The sequence below is a fragment of the Centruroides sculpturatus genome, unplaced genomic scaffold (genome assembly GCF_000671375.1).
Source record: "Centruroides sculpturatus isolate CEXI.00-Female unplaced genomic scaffold, Cexi_2.0 scaffold90, whole genome shotgun sequence".
In the NCBI taxonomy this organism is placed as follows: Eukaryota; Metazoa; Arthropoda; class Arachnida; order Scorpiones; family Buthidae; genus Centruroides; species Centruroides sculpturatus.
In genome coordinates this window covers 182,679-199,837 of record NW_019384353.1, presented here as the reverse complement: position 1 = coordinate 199,837, position 17,159 = coordinate 182,679, and the positions used below count along the sequence as shown (strand labels likewise).

General features: G+C 35.4%; 2 protein-coding genes across 6 annotated transcripts in view; one reads left to right on the top strand and one right to left on the bottom strand.

Moving 5' to 3' along the window:
- Positions 1 to 15,599, bottom strand: part of LOC111638754 (2-oxoglutarate and iron-dependent oxygenase domain-containing protein 3-like) — a 44,029-nt gene extending 28,430 nt beyond the window's left edge. The window contains exon 1 of one of the 2 annotated variants that reach the window (XM_023384516.1): positions 15,404 to 15,599. Coding sequence is in view for 1 of the 2 variants with exons in the window: in XM_023384510.1 (XP_023240278.1) it covers positions 8,802 to 8,866 (65 nt within the window). In the remaining variant the exon portion in view is untranslated. Of the gene's footprint in view, positions 1 to 8,801; positions 8,995 to 15,403 lie in introns of those variants that run through there. The other variant, XM_023384510.1, reaches the window with a different exon arrangement.
- A 162-nt stretch (positions 15,600 to 15,761) lies between these two features.
- Positions 15,762 to 17,159, top strand: part of LOC111638766 (solute carrier family 25 member 38-A-like) — a 29,297-nt gene continuing 27,899 nt past the window's right edge. For 2 of the 4 annotated variants that reach the window (XR_002758944.1, XM_023384524.1), the window contains exons 1-2: positions 15,762 to 15,981; positions 16,664 to 16,777. Coding sequence is in view for 3 of the 4 variants with exons in the window: in XM_023384524.1 (XP_023240292.1) it covers positions 16,770 to 16,777 (8 nt within the window). In the remaining variant the exon portion in view is untranslated. Of the gene's footprint in view, positions 15,982 to 16,002; positions 16,156 to 16,384; positions 16,778 to 17,159 lie in introns of those variants that run through there. The other 2 variants (XM_023384532.1, XM_023384539.1) reach the window with 2 other exon arrangements.

Sequence of the window (17,159 nt, the reverse complement as noted above, 5' to 3'; positions counted from 1 at the left end):
AACTAAAATTTGTATATACTTGTTTGCACTGACATTTGTATAATTTGAACATAATAAAGAACTTTCAGTGTAAAGACAGTATGTCTTTATCAATGATTTCTTATCCACCCCTATCCTGTGTATAGTAGTACCCACACAGCTCATCAGCAGGGCTGTAGAGCTGGGACTTGTTTTGTGTATTGTACATAAGACATCATCCAAGTGTAAACTGAAGTGCTGACTGATGTCGGTTGAGGGGCCGCAATTTGCTGTTCACCACAAATCTGATATGTTACCGTATATTATCCCGGCAGATGCTTTCCAACCGTCGCGGTACATCAATGCCACCATTGCTGCACTGGTTAGAAGAGCATTATTGCTTCCATCGACACAGCTAGCAACAAAAATGGAATTAGACATCATTAGAGTAGCGTTATCTCTTGCAGGATTTACATATGGCAAATACGAGCATGTGCTCCGTAAAGTAAAAGAGGCCCTATACCCATGTACCACGCTGTACAGAAAGGAAAAAGCATCCGTGATCCAATCATTATTGCCGTATCTTGGACCAATCTCTATACACATCAGCCGCATATTTCGACGACATAATTTCATACTACCCATAACTCCCCTACCAAACCTGCGCAGATGTATCTACAACAACCGGGACAGGCTAACCACTTTAGAAAAGTCAGGGGTTTACAAGATACACCTAGAAAATTCGGTAACGGGAAATATTACAAGGTACATAGGAGCAACAACAAGAATGCTCGCCTCCCGCTTTGCTGAGCATCAGGATGATGTAGCCAAAGGAAGATGTTCTACTGAGCTCGCTAAAAAAGTTCTCGAGCAAGGCTACAACCCGTTATGGCCCAGAACGGAAATAATTAAATGCTGCAACAATCAAAGGCTTGTGTTTATCTGAGAAGCGCTTCTCACGGCTACTTCAGAAGCATGCAATGTTCCCACCCTCGATCTACCCGGGGTGTGGATTGCTTTATATTGGCGCCTAAAAAGCAAAACGCGCCTAACATCGTATCGCCAACATGGTAGCATTTCCACGCATGCGCCGCTAACATCGTAAAATATAAAAATTCGAACATATCAAAAAATTATTTGCACGTTCTTAACGGAATTTCCGAACGCCTGTTTGAATTTAAATATTTTGTTCCTTTGGAACATCCTGCACGTTTGTCTTGTTAAAATTTATTCTTTTCACCTGAAGACGACAATTATACATTCGTCAAAAGTGCTTGTGTTAATACTAAAGAAACTTTATTAACGCTGAACTCAGTGAATTTGTATCCATAAGTTAAACTAAAAGATGTTTTATTTATCATGACAAACTCTTTTGCAGAATATAATAGTATTAAAAAAATATTGAAATCATGAGAAATAAAAAAAAATTTGCATTGTCTTTTAGATCAGTGGTTCCCAACCTTTTTTCATTAGCATACCCCTGTGGCATTTCCAACTTCCCAATGAGCAATGCATGTGCAAATCTCACACTGTCTGTTTGTAGAGAGCGTCGGCATTTTAAATTTTATTTTGACTCTGTTCTCGGTCCCCCGAGGGCCTATAAATCTAGTTTTTTTTATGCGTGCATGATTTGGGCACCTAATACTCTGTGCTAAATTGCAACTTCTGACATGTACTCCTTCATACCTCTAAGTTGGTAACACAGTAGGCAGTATGATTTTATAAACAAGACATAGTCTTGTAAGTAGCAGTACAATTTTATAAACAAGACATTTTTTATTGACAAGTCTATGTCTTGTCAATAAAAAATTAATAAAATTACTGAATAAATAATGAAAAAAATTACAGCTTGTAGAGAAAATCTGGAGAAACTAGCTATGTCCTTTTCCTTGTTAACAATAAAAAATACTTTTTATAAACAAAAGAATACTTTTTCAAACAACACATGGGGATATTGTTGAGAGATAATAATAATAATAATGGTAACACACCCCACCATCAAAAGTCCGTAGCATAATCACTAATCACACAATGGTATCCCCACTACCATTGACAGACTGCTCAACATTTATTGATCTGTTGCATTGTACAATCGATAGCATAAGTTTTTATTTCTATTTTTGCATTTTGAAATGTATAATAAAGTTTGTGATTGTTGCAAGGAACAAATTTTAACTAATAATTTTTTAATACTATTAATTTGTGATACATAATATATTATTTTTTCTGCCATAATAAGTAACTTTTTTCTGTACCCCTAAACTACCTATCGCATACCCCCGGGGGTACGCGATAGGTTGTTTAGGGGTACCGAATACAAAACCATATATAATCTAAAAGAGTGATTCCCCGGGTTGGGAATCACTGTTTTAGATTATATATGGTTACATTTAATTCAGTTTTGGTGATTGAAATCATTAGTTTAATAAAAATTTGTGCTTATATACAAGGTTGTATCTACTGAAGCTGTTATTTTATGAATTATACTTTGGGATTCAATGTATAAAATTTAGGAATAAAAAATCTATTTGATTGTAATTTTTAAAAGGACTTTTAAAAATGCTTTCTATAACAATTTATAGCCCATTTGTAGGAATCTAACTTATTCATGAGGGCATTTAATATCCAAAAACCAATTTATTACTAAGCAACATTTGTATTAAATTCATTGTCATTGAAAACCTTTGGATGTTAGAAGTGCTGTACTCATATTGTAACCAGAGGGTCAGCACCTCTTCGATGTCCTGTCAGGAATAACACCACCGTGTCCCGATTGACACGGAAACTGCGACAGCAAATCAGTTTAGATTAGAAAGTAGGTCACGCAAGCGATCGCATGAATGAGTGATCGGGATGGAGACCGTGAGATGGTGAGTAGAAAGTGACTCGTGCAGAGACTAGGTTAACAAAACAACTGTTTATTTGTAAAGGAAAATACATTTTATACATTTTATATCATTAAATGAGTTATAATAATTTGAGCTAAAATAGGTTTAGATACCTCCACGTTTCTTGAGAGAAAGAGAGAGAGTTTACATGAGATTTACATGGTGATAAATACCTATAGTTGAAGGATCTGGTTTTAGACTTGATGCTGGAGAGGATTTGGTCTGTTTCTTAGGTAGGTTGAAAAAATGCAAAGGTTGGCACATTAGAACAGTTCTTGATAAGGTATTTTCCAGGAATAGATTTAAAGTCGATGAAATCTAGAATTATTTCAGGTTTGACGACGAAGTTATTCCAATTCGGAGGCACAAATGTTTTTGGTCCAATAGAATAGGGTAATTCGGTTCAGAGCACAGACTATCAGTCAAGGAACTGGTGATGACTATAGTTAGGGACCAGACGGCAACTTCTTGCCTCGGGGAGAATTAGGCAGCGACTCCTTCTTTCGACCATCAATTATGATATTCAAATCGGTAATGCACAACCGAGAGGTCAAGAGATGACGGGAAAGTGCCGCTTTCACCATTGACAAAGCAAGTAGAGATTTTCTCAGGTAGTAGATGGCAACAATTATTGAACAAGTATGATAACATCAACGAGCAATTTTTGTTAAAGTTTAGATTCTCACAATATTCTCAAACTTACTTGTAAGGTTTAAAGAGAAAAGAAAGAAAGAATTTCGGCAGCTCTTATCCACATAAACTAACGCTTTCAGTCATATTCAGTGATCTTTGTAAGGTTTACTAATAAAAAAAGCAAATGATTTGCAAATGCTAATGAAAAAAAACATTAGAATGACATGAGATTTAAAAAATTAAAATAAAATAAAATAATTAAAAAAATTTTTTAATAAAATAAAAATTTTAATTTTTTAAACCTTGTTTGGTATTCTAATGTTTTTTTATTTCATTTTCCATTAATGTTTGTAAATTGTTTGATTTCTGAGTAGTGAATCCGAAGGTCACTGAATGTGACTGAAAACATTAGTTTACAAGTTTGAGTATCCAAAAGATGTTGCTAGGAAATATTTTTAAAGTGACTGAACTTGATTCAAGTCCAAGTTATCAAGAGTCCAAACTTCAAAGTTTAAGACCCAACTCTATGTTACCTGAAAATAAAACTTAAACTGAATTATGCAACTTCTGATTTATACACTTTCAGTTTAGCAGAAATCAGAGTGAAAACAAATTTGAAAATATTTTAGCTTCTCCTCTTCTGCTCAGTTTTTCAACTGTAACTTAATGGTTTAATGGTTAACTTAATTTAAAGAAATAGCAAAAGCCACTGGCAAGAGTTGTTTATAAAAGATCTTCCACTGCTTACAAAATACTCTGTAATGACATGGATCCACTGGACCTTTGAGTATCCCTGGAGTATATTCTGTTCCCATTACTGATTAGAGAGCATCTCATGACTTAGTAAATATTGGTGTGATGTCTAGATCACCCAGAATCTGCTATCTAATATGGAACTGTTGGCTTATACACTTGATTGTTTAAGTTAATGTACATTGGAATCAGGCCAGGATCAGGAAGGCCATCAAAAATAAATATCTCCTACAATATGTGGAAGCCTTGAAAGTATATATAAATCATTGTGTCAAGGCCATGTAGGTGATTTTTTATAACTTATTATTTATTTAAGCATTTTATGTACTTTTGGTATTTACTTGAGTTATTTTCCAGTATTTTATTTTTGTTTCAATTTGAAATGTTCAGCATTCTCTAATCTTGTATTCTAATCTTGTAATCTTGCATTCTTAACCATTTTCTTGCATTTGATAGACTTCTTAACCTAAATATGGTCTTTTAATAAGACCAAAAACATTTGTTATTAAATACTGTTTTGCTGTTTATAAGGTCATCTTTTTATTGTGCAATAAATTCTTAATTATTTATATTTTTTATTGTAATTTATGAAATAAACATTGTTAAAATTATATTAATAGTTGAAGCTGGAACTTCACAAGTAGATAAAGATATTAAACACACTTTATACATTTTTCCAGCAACTAAATTTAACCAAAACAAATGATTTCAGCCTGACTGATAAGCCTTTTCAGCTTTTTTAAAACAAAAAATAGAATTTCTATTTAAAAACCTGATGAAGGCTTATCAATCAGCTGTGCCTCTGCTTTGTCAGTATCACCATGCTTGTGACCAATGGCAATGCCTGTTCCACACTGTCACAGAAAATGAGAATCAATGTGAAAAAATGGAATAAGTGACTGAGACCCCAGAAATGGTCAATACCCCATCCTAAACACAATCTTAACTATGCAAGACAATGTTATATGGTAGAATATGAAACACATTATCCAATATGAATTGTTTCAAAGAAACTAAACCATCACTGCAGTACAGTATTGTGGTCAACACCACCATCTGGCAGAACCATTTGCATAAAATAACCTTGTTATAGATATGGTATGCTGCTGTTCCATGATAATGCTAAGCCACACAGAGCAAACATCACCAAAACAGGACTCAAACTGGAAGATTTAAATCCATTTCATCCAGTGTACTTTCAGACCTAACTCTTAATAGTTTTCATCTGTTTCATTCTCTCTTGAACACCCTTTCAAGACAATGCTACATTGGAAACTTAGCTGGATGATTTCATGGCTCAACCTGCAGAATTTTTCAAGAAAGGATTTGATTGTTTGCCTAAATACTAGCAGAACATAATTAACAATGAAGGAGAATATGTAGTGATTGTGTTTCCTGAATTTTACATCTATATTCCATTATCATTCAGTGCTAAAGTCAGTGGCACAACTTATGCATTGACCAAATAGTCAAGGCAACTGTTGGTTAAGGTGTCAATCTACCACTTTGGAGAGCCTGAAATCAATCTGGATGAGCAATTCCATAAATTTTTCACGAGCAGTTAAATCTTGAATATGTCCATAATCACTACCCGTATTGTAAACTTGGCCAAATCCATAATGAACATGATTAGAAGGTTCTCTTAGTGCCCACATGAGAGGGTAAAAAGTAATAATAACAACTTATGCATAAATCAAATATATAAGATTATAGACATTTTAGTGAATTAATCTAAAAACTATTTTCAGTTTGAAATACAAAAATATTCTTAAACAGAATAACCTAACAAAATACATTTTAGATGTTTTAATATCTCTTTTTTGCTGCCTTTTAATGAAAATAAACAAACACAAATTCAATTATTTTTGAAATCTGCAGTTCAGAAACTTTGAATATGTTATATACTTATATCATAATTTTTTATCTATATTTGGCCCATACATTGAAAGATGATGAGAAAAAATAAATTCAGAGCTCAATTAACTATACAAAAGACATGCATATCATAATCATCATTATATCTAACAGGCTATGGTGGCTGGGACATACATCTATATATATATATCCCATTGAACACGTGTCTGTCTGTGTAACGGTATGCCAACAATGGAAGTGTTAACAATGAAAGTGTTAAGAGAAAGCAATGTGTAAGATTTACAGGCAGAGAGGTGGTTTTTTTGCATTTTTGCGGGAAATCGAACATAATTTAGACCCACCTAAAAATTCTCTAATTAGTCTGGAAACAGGGGAACCTAATTCTTGCATTCTGTGAAAACGGGTAAGATTGGCTATAATGTAATTATCTTATTCTTCGCTATCGTTACTTTTTTGCCCAAGCAACGCCGGGCTTATCTGCTAGTATCCTAGAAATGGAGAATCAGCAAAGACTCAAAAAGGTATTTTTAGGATTTTCAACAGAAAAGAGATTTGATTTGCCCATGGTAACAATGGAGACACAAGATCAAGGAAAATATCAAGACTCTAAGCTAAATAACTGCAAATTCATAGCACATGACTGAAAAGAATGGTAACAGATTTTTACAGCAACGAATTTCTAGGGCTCAAAGCCAGAGAAGCAGAATAAGATTATTATACTATTTTAATATCTAGACCAGTTGCATAATGTAAACAAAACATTGTCATTCAGACAATGTTTTGCCACTTTACAGGAAATAGAAAAAGTTCACTTCCTGTATGAAGTGCAATTTTGAATAAGTATTGTTATAAGAACTACTATCAAATTTTTTAATAGTGTGACGATAATATATTTTAAAAAATCACAGAAAGATTATAAAAGATGACAAAGATAAATTATCTGTAAACTTTTTCTACATTTATACAATGAATGAAATTATTTTTATATAATACAAAGTTCTGGCCAAACACCCTTCACATTAATTATCAAAAAATTACAATTTAATTGCTAAATATATATATATAGATGCTTTACATTTATCTGGATAACAGACTATTTAAACTAAGAACTGTCTACATTTTTAATCAATCTGCAAATGATTTAGCTACAAGATATTTGTAAAAATGAAAAATTATTGTTATAATAATTATGCCCCTGCAAATAATTTCATGTATATAAACAAAAGATTGAATGCAAAAAATAAATTATTATTTTGGAAATTATTCGGAAACAGGAACAGAGAATTAAGGGGATGGAATCTTTCCAACTGGGTTAGTTGTGAATATAAACATATGGTTTTCTATGGTTTCTATTTGAGTTTACTTTTTTTTTAGATTGGACTGATGGAATAATACAACACAATACATAAGCGATCTGCCAACGGGGTGATTTCAAAGACGACTATTACGAGAAACCGGCCTCTTTTTAAGGGTCAGTCAAACGGAGAAAACCCAAATAACCTTACGCGGGACCGACTTCACCGTTCGGCGATTTTTATCCATTCACTTTTTTCGTTCGGCACCGACAGTCGACGACCGCTTCCCGAGTATCGTCGTCATAACGGAATCAATATTTAATTTTAAAATACTAATTTTCGTCATTCGACAAAAAAAAGCGTACGATTTTATATCAAAGAACACGTACTTTTAAAACAAATTATTCGACATAGAAAGCGACAGTCTGCAAAATCATTCCGAAAACTTTATAAATATACAATTTCCAAAAGCTTAAACGTAAATCAATAATTAAAAGCATCGACCTCGTCCGTGGGACACCTCTTTCGCCGCCGAAAAAGCGCACGAGTCGACCATTTTAAGTATTAACTTTACAAATTTTTAAAAAGTTCCTCGTTACGGCCATAAACGAATAAAAACGCCATCCGCGCCGGCACTAAAAGTAAATCACAGTTTCTAATCGTTGCGAAAAGACGCGGAATAATCGACGGGACCGCCTCCGGCGGCAAGTAAAAAAAGCAAAACGTTACCATTTTTTCCCGAAATACCGTACGCCCGTTCGAAAACAAATTAAAAAAATAAGAACGGCGGCCAGAATCCCAAACGGTAAGCTCGGTAAGAACGTAGAAACGTAAAAACCGTAAAGTCCGTAACGTAGCTCATCGAATCCGAGGAGCGTTACGGACATTATTATATATATATACGCACACACGTAGGACACAGGAGCGTGCTCAAAACTTCATTTTCGAATCCAGCATAGGCAATTATATAACTAACAAGCTGATAAAATTATTCGATTACATTAATTCTCAAAAGTATAAATACCGCAAGATATGGAGATTTGTTATAGAAGGACTTATTTGATCCGGTAAAATGCAAGATAAGAAATTAAGTAGAGAAGAAAACTTATCCGATAACATACAATGCCAGGTGTTTCAACGTTGCCATTGATCAACGTTAATCGGCCGATCTTCAGCTGTTTTATTCCTTAGTTATAGCGCTTCGGAAGTCAATAAATATTAACTTACGTTATAGAAGAGAATTAATGTAAACGGCTGACAAAGAGAAATATTCGATCGATAATCGATGCAAGGTTGTTACGAAACGATTTAGCGCGAATTTTCCTCGTTTACTGTATAAAATTTTACTTTATAACTAATAGAAATGATAATAATAAGAATAAATGTTGAAAATATTAACTTTTCCTGTTCCTTGGTATCTTCTTGCTTTTCTTCCGTAGTTCTTTTGCGTTGTTTAGGAGGCATTTCTTTAAATTTATACTGGAAACGAAGAGGAAGTCGAAGACGAGCAGGAAAATCTCTCTAAATGTTTATTTCTCATTGCCAACCACTCGCCACACATTTTTCGCCAACGGCGATCGCGGCGCCAAAACGGAACGTTTTGGTAAATTAACTGCGCATAAATGTAAATTCTAATCGTTATCGTTAAATACCGTACAAATTATTTTAAATTTTATAGAAAATTACTAATTTGAAAATTTTCGAATTCGGGCAGTGATTCAATCTTAGGGGTTTCCCCGAATTTAATTAAGGGATATCGGCGGGATGGGGAAAATGTCGTATTGCTTAGTGTAGTTTCGGCCACGACTCAAAGCTTCCGAAAGTCGCGTGGCCGAAGACTGTTCTTGCGCCAGAATCTCGCGGCAGGGTAGCTTCGTTACACCATGCTTTCGCTCAACTGCGCCCGCAGTGAAAATTTGCGTTTCTCTGGATTGTCGAAACTGTTATACGCATTGCACCCGAAGCAAAACTATTTACAGGCAAATCGTTTCGCTTTTTACGGGAACCGTATTGGTTTCAGGGGGAATTTCGGACCTGTTTTCAGAGTTTTCGCCGCAAAAGGTTAGCGGCACTGAAATTCGGGTTGGGTTTCGTCGGATCCAGAAAAACAAGAGCCGACTTACTCTTTCTGTTACCTGTCCGCATTCGGCCGTATCAAGCCGTAATGAGGAAAATCAAAACTACATCAGTTTTGATTTTCCTCATTACGAATGGATCTAAATTCAAATTTTATAATTTGGTTTGAAAATTCTTTGTTGTAGAAGATTTGACGTAAACCTATTTTAGATTGGGTGATAACTTGTGAACTTAAATAACTTAACAATTTCCGCAAACAAAAAATACAATGATTAGGCCCTACCCGATTTCGGACACGACCTTAAACATTTATATCTCAGTGAATTTTGATCCCGAACACGCACAGTTTTCACAGAAAGACACGGGATTTTCTTTCAGAAGTAAAGATGTTTTACAAATTTTTGCTACAGTTATTGTCAATAGCAGTGGAGTTCCGTCATTGGAAGCGGTGGATGCGCCGCTTCCCTGGTATTTTCTAAAAAATAAATACGTATTAATTTTAATTACACGAAAATAATCGTACAATATTTTATTATAATCGCATTACGTATCTTATTACAAATTTCTATACTAGGCGTGAAAAAAATAATATTTCTATTGTATATTCGAATATTAGTGGCGGAGTAGTGGAATAGAAGCGCCGTATCGTCGGCATCCAAAAAGCCAGATTGGCGCACGCGCTTTACGGAGCACCGACCTCACCCGGTTTAGCCGGTGGAAGCCTAGGACCTCGGGTGGATGTTAAACGTATACCGCATCCAATTCTATCCGGGACCGGTTCCGGGCTGTTAGCCGCCTGCCCGCTAGATATTTGGCCGCCCTAGATATTGTTTAATAATTATATATTTTCTGACTACAGAGTCAAAATAACGATGTTTTAGCATTATTTCCATATTTATACTATAAAGTCCTTCACAATTTCTAAAAATAGAGAAAATTTCAATATTAAAGTTAAATGCAATAAATACATTTCTCAATTTCTAATAATTTCCTTTGTTTCGTCACAAATTCCTCTCGCGCAACGAGCATCGAAAGAGAAAATTATATATGTTACCGCTAAAGCTCGGAAACTCGTTAATGTGTACATTACCTAGCTAATCTGCAGATTAACAAGGTGATCCGTTAAAGTTGCGAAAATTGTTCCATTTCTCAAATTACCTAGATAATGTGCAGAGTATCTTGGTAATCCACACATTACCTACTCGGCACTCCGTAAAGTGAAAATAAGATCTTTGCAACAAATAAATGTACCACAAATACTGTAGGTGTGCTTGTCACAAAAAAGAATTGCTATGTAATTCAAAGTGTCACCAATCTTTAGACTATACTAATAAATAAGCACAATTGGTTAATGTTACCTATGGTGACTAAAATGGCGGCTCGTCTCTGATTCCAGCAAACAGAAGAAAGAAAACAGTGGGAACGCACATTCTAACCTAACCTAACCTATTCTAATAATTTGGTTGGTAATAATTATGGTAATTTATTAAAATAGGTTAGGTTAGGTTAGAATATGCGTCCCCACTGTTTCCTTTCTTCGGTTTGCTGAAATCGGAGACGAGCCGCCATTTTAGTCACCAAAGGTAACATTAACGCACAATTTTATCATGCGATCGCCGGAAAAAGTATGATAACTTTCTTATTTTTCGTCTCTGATCAAAAAGTAGGGTATCGTTGTACTCATCTCGGTCTCCTCAGTTCAGATATATACTCAAAGTTCCGAAATTCCACAGGTGGTAATCTATATAATTCCCCATTTTCCTAATTGTAATAATATTTTAAACCGTTTGATTTTTTTGTATTACAGTTTTTACTCGATTGATGATTGATTCTATTAACTAATTTGTTGATTGTATTAACTTGATTTTTTAGATATCGAATATTAAATAAACGACATTATTAATAAAATTGAAGACAAAACTGTCGAAAAAGGATCACCATTTATTTTTTGTGTTCCAAGACTAACACATTCTCGGAGACTGACCTTTCTTTGTAGGCTGCTTGTCGCCGGAAAATTACAAAGAGTCCTTTTAAAAAACACGAAACACATCCAATTAAAATTACAAAAATTTCTGAAAAAGCAACTGGTGACATATAGTTGTCCTGCTTACATCCATCTATACCTTCTTTTGGGGGTTTTGGCTGCTTTTTTTTTTCAGTTTTTTAAAACGACTCTAATTTTCCGGCGACAAGCAGCCTACAAAGAAAGGTCAGTCTCCGAGAATGTGTTAGTCTTGGAACACAAAAAATAAATGGTGATCCTTTTTGGACAGTTTCGTCTTCAATTTTATTAAAAATATTTTTCCATCGGACGAACATTTACAGGATAAACAACATTATGTTAATTTAGGCGTACAGAAACCGATCTTTGTACAGCGTGCAGCGTACAGAATAAGATCTTTGCAGTTCCAGCAAAGATCTTATTTTCACTTTACCGAGTGCCTAGTAGGTAATGTGCAGATTACCTAGATAATTTGAGAAATGGAACAATTTTCGCGACTTTAACGGATCACCCTAGTTAATCTGCAGATTAGCTAGGTAATGTGCACATTAACGGCTTTCGAGCTTTAGCGGTAACATATATATTCTGAAGAAATAAGTAAATTATATACTGTAATTGTAAATCACTATAAGCAAACCTATTAAAGTTTACTTATAACTTAATTTTACTTAAAAACAGTAATTAATAATTGGTTTTAAGGTAATGTACAATACGTGCATATACTGTGATTAAATATCAGAAAATCCTATTCTTTGTAGTCCACCAGTGGTCGAGTGGATAAAACCACCAAACACTAGTAGTTGGTCGTGGATTCGCGCCCCGCTAACTCGCTGGTCACGTGGAGTTTTATTCACGTTAATAACGCCTAAATAGGGGCCATCTTCGCATAAAAGTGAAGCTGGCCCCTATTTCGCATAAATTTTCTAAGATGATCCGGAAGACTACCTCATAGCCGAAATAGCAGCGTATCAACCTACCGCGACCCGGACTGCGGGTGAGGATTGTTCGAACAGAAGTTCCTGACGCGTGCGTATGTCATTTTGCAATGCGAACAATAATGTGCAGTGTATGCCGGTTCTAAATCAGTTACAGATAGCAACTAGGGAGACTCGGGTGGGAGTAACGTAAGTAACCTACAAGACTTACTCTATTGGATATTGGAGACGTGTACTACGAATGCGAATCCTACAAGCAAGGGGGAAAAAAAGGTTGCGCAATTAATAGTTCACCCGGACGGAGAGTCGATTCACTGACTGTCCGGATAGTCAGTGAATCCCCGTGCTCATTTCAATCGGTCCGAATCGTAGGTGCGACGAGAATATGACTTGAAATGGTTCAAATTTTTACAAGATATTACTACTATTTATTGTGAAATTTTGCCGCCCCCACTACGCTACGCCACTGACAATCGTTGTACATTATGGGGAAAGAAGGGGGTCGAGACATTGTCTACGTGGACTTTTTTCAGTGGTATACGAATTTGTTTTTATAAGTCCACCGACTACACTGGAATTAACTCTCAGTCAGGAAAGATTTGCTATTAGTCGCGTACTAACTACAAATAATTACCAAAAACTGCAGTAACTAGTGGCGTATCTTTCCCGGCGAAAAATATTCATGTTTAAGATACACAAAGACACATTACCTCAAAGTTATAATTGCGGCCCCATCTGTTACGAGACGTTATTAGAAACAACTTTTTTATTACTATATTAATTATTATAACAAGACTGGACAAGCCCATCTGACAGCACGCTCCGCAAAAGCCAATCGAATTTATTATAAAATTTATTTTAATACAATATACTAACCGAGTAGTTTTTACTGTAGCTTAGTGTCCGTAAACGCTGTAACGCCTCGTCGATACAACTCTTAAGCCTAATGTCGGAAATTTCTTGCCGATCGAGTTTCGGCTTAATTTATAAGCCTAATTTTTACGTTTGAATTGAATGGATGGAACCGAACGTAACGCAAATCTGACATAAGCACTTCTCCACTACCGTGAATCGTGCTAAAAAGGCTAAAGCAGGGGTCGCCAAAGTGGTCGATATGGACCCCCAGGGGTCGATGCAACATCATTAGCGGGTCACAACCTTTCTTTTTTTTTTTGCTTAGACAGAGACCACACCCACAACGTTTTTTTTTTTCGCTGATACATATATACTTGTAATAAAACTTTACGGTGGGGGTCAATGTGAGGCTTTGGAAAGTGATTGGGGGTCGACGGTTAAAAAAGTTTGGCGACCCCTGGATTAAAGGCTTAATTTTCAGATAGAGATGTGTTTTTTTTATTGTAAATGCCGATAACTAGTAAAATTTTCATTAGATCCTCCCCCACTCCAGATACGACACACGGTTCCCTATCTCCCACACCCTCGAGTTCAATGCTCCAAATTTTAACAGCATCAATGCCCTTTAGGTACAAGTTACTCTGACAAATTTCGGTTTTTAATCTTTATCCACCGTAAGACATTAAACGAAATATGCGCCAACACACGTGTACCTCGAAGTACCAGACACCACTGTATGTATACAGTGATGCCTCCTACTTCGAATTTAATTCGTTTCGGGAGTCATTTCGAACTCAGAATCAAATTCTTCGAATTTATTTATTTTTTTTTGTATTTGGAACGATAAATAAGAGAATAATATTCTCTTATTTATCGTTCCAAATACAAATAACGATAAATAAGAGAATAATATTCTCTTATTTATCGTTTATGTACTCGGGAAAACTGTTTGTTGCGGGAACCAATCGGGTCCCACAAACTATTGTAGGTTGCGCGTAATTTAACGGGAAGGGCTTGGCCAAAAGTAACCTATATTCGTTGTACACAACGGAGGGAGGGAGCGGACCAAAAATTGTACACGTAATTAATGGACGGTCTCTTTCCTTCTATAAAAAGATAATAAATATACTGTAAATATACTATAAATATACTTCTATAATAAGATAATAAATATATTCTAAATATTTATCTTTAAGCAATCTAAGAAAAATATTGGATAAGAATGCGCTAATAATCAGCGCAGCAAAAAAGAAGAATCAGCGTGAGGTGGAAAGACCTACTTGAGACGAAAGAGATGGAAGGGGACAAGTGGGAGTACGCACGGATCGCAATAATACAATTTGTAAACGAGTTTAGAAACACCTATTTTGTTGCAAACGTGATCATAATCATAAAGAATAACGATGACGTCATTCTCATTCAACTCGTTGGACTTTACGAACGTGCCCACGGTCTCTAAAATGAGAACATTTCCCTATTTTGATTAAAAATATCCTTTCATTCAAACACACTCGCTCTCGCTACGTTCTTCCTTTCAAAACAACCTGTTCTTTATTCGTAATTTCTTTTTTCCATTTTGTAATCCTATCTTCATAATGTTCGTCGTTAGTCTGCCGACGAACAGGCTACTCGTGTGCGGCGGCGTCCACAAACTTTACAAAAGATTCTTTTATAGTCCGCGAGTGCCAAGCCGTGAAAAAGGGCATTGTACCGTACATTACGCAAGAAGCTTCGAACTACGATTCAATGTCGGATCAGCGTTCCCACAAGGTAGCGCCGGTTGAACTCGGGGCTGGAGAACAAGGGACGTGATTACCGTCAACAAACGACCAAATCGCGTGGGACAATGGACAAATATCGTTCATTAGTTTCTTTTACATTTGCAGAACAAGACGAGCGAAAGATTTGAACAGTCTGACAACGCGTACCACGAAACCATATTTGGTAAATCAACCCGAAGGGTCGTACTATCGGGTTGTTCCTATTTCGAAGATAACTACCGCTAATAGATAAACGATCCGTAGATAACACAACTTTCCTTTGGAAAATAAAATTTTTATCTTTATAAAGCTGATGTCTAGACAATTAAAGAGATACCAAGATTTAGTTTAAATTAAAAAAAAAATCATTTACCTAAATAGGAAAATGAGGATTTGTTTCTACATAACTGGAGAGTATCGACGTTCCAAATTTGATAAACAGTTCTAGTTTAAGGCTAACCGTAAGCGTACTTTTTGCTTCGGCGATAACGCGAGATAATGATTATCTTCGGGAGAAAGTATTGTGCACCGCGTATGCCCGCCGCTAAGAACTAAACCGTGACCATTTTTTTCCCCCGTCAAAATCCTAAATATATTTTGTGCGTGCGCATTACCCGGTAAAGCGGCTTTAACACAACCGGACGAGCGAGCCAATAACATAGTCCGTTTCATTCGAAATGGGTAATCCATCCATTGGTTTGCTTATACGGGTCCTTACCGGGCAACGTGCTCGTTGCATAATATTTACTAGAAATTGCATAATGGAAGCGTAACGCGTATTGCCGTCAAATGTAGTTGTTTAAAAATAATTATTTTCGTATACAGCCACACTTTCGAACACGAGGTTAACACGTGGTAACTGGATATTTTATGTTAACTTAGGGGAATAATTATAATTAAATTGCGATGGTGCAACGTCCTTCGTATCTATATGTGACATATAACGATTGCGTAAGTATCGGTCTCCCCACTGTTGGTTACATCAGGCAACCTTGGCAGTTTTGCAAGAGTTTTAAACTTGTTTGTATCGAATATGACGCACGGTCGATAAGAAATTATGTCTGATAATGACGATTAACTCGGTCTCGATTGCGTAATAAACACGGGGAAACCACAGGAGGAAAGGTAAAGGGTTTTTCTTCAACGAAATGGATTAAGAAAGGCGAAGAAGGGATTCCAACTTACATTCATTGTTACTCGTTAAGAGTTGCAGTTTTCAAAGTTAATTGTTGTAATTGATGAATTTTTTAAATACTTATCTGTTATAACAATTATGAAATGGAACAAAATAAGCGTGTTTTAGTGTCGGTGAGTGGTGCATGCTTCAAATTTTAAAGCAAAATAACTGCTGATATGGAGTAAAATTCCAATCATTTTTTGTAATTCTATAATAAACATTACACATAATTTATAAATACATATAAAAGCAATATTGTCAAAAAAATTATAATAATGTACTTAAAGTTACGTAAAATATCTAACTAATGCGTGCCGGCGAGTTACGAGAAGTACGTACGACGTAGTAATTGTACGGTTTTAATACGAACCGTTTAATTAACCGACTGTACGTTTAGGTTAATGGACGGGTTTCGAGCTTAGGAAATGAACTTGTTTTGTTCGATATTTTATATAGGAGACGATGAGTAAATACTTTTGAATGAAATAATAACTGATATGCTGAAACGAGGGAGACAAATAAATTCGTCTGGAGAGTGACTTTACGCTAATGTGTACTTATAATGTCCAGGTAAGTAGCGTTTTAAAAGTAAGCCAAAAATACAAGTCTGTTTATTAAATCGTTTGTTTTACGCTATAAGTTATAAAATGCTAAATTGTTATAAATATGTGGATGCGAGCGAATGAATTTTACGCACCGGACGGTTAATGTCGAGCACAAAAACGAGAAATGATTGGTAATAACAGAAATTTTAATTCTGCCAAAGATAAATCCGTGCGATGACCGACGAGCTTTGCTTTTCGACTACAAAATGGCAAAAAATTTGTTGTTTTCTACTTTATTTCTCGCTCGCTTACCGACTCTCTCGTCCGAATAGCCTTAGTCTAATACATTGTCATAGAAAATAAAAGCAGATCAAAGAAAATTCTATTGTATAATTTGATTAGTTTTA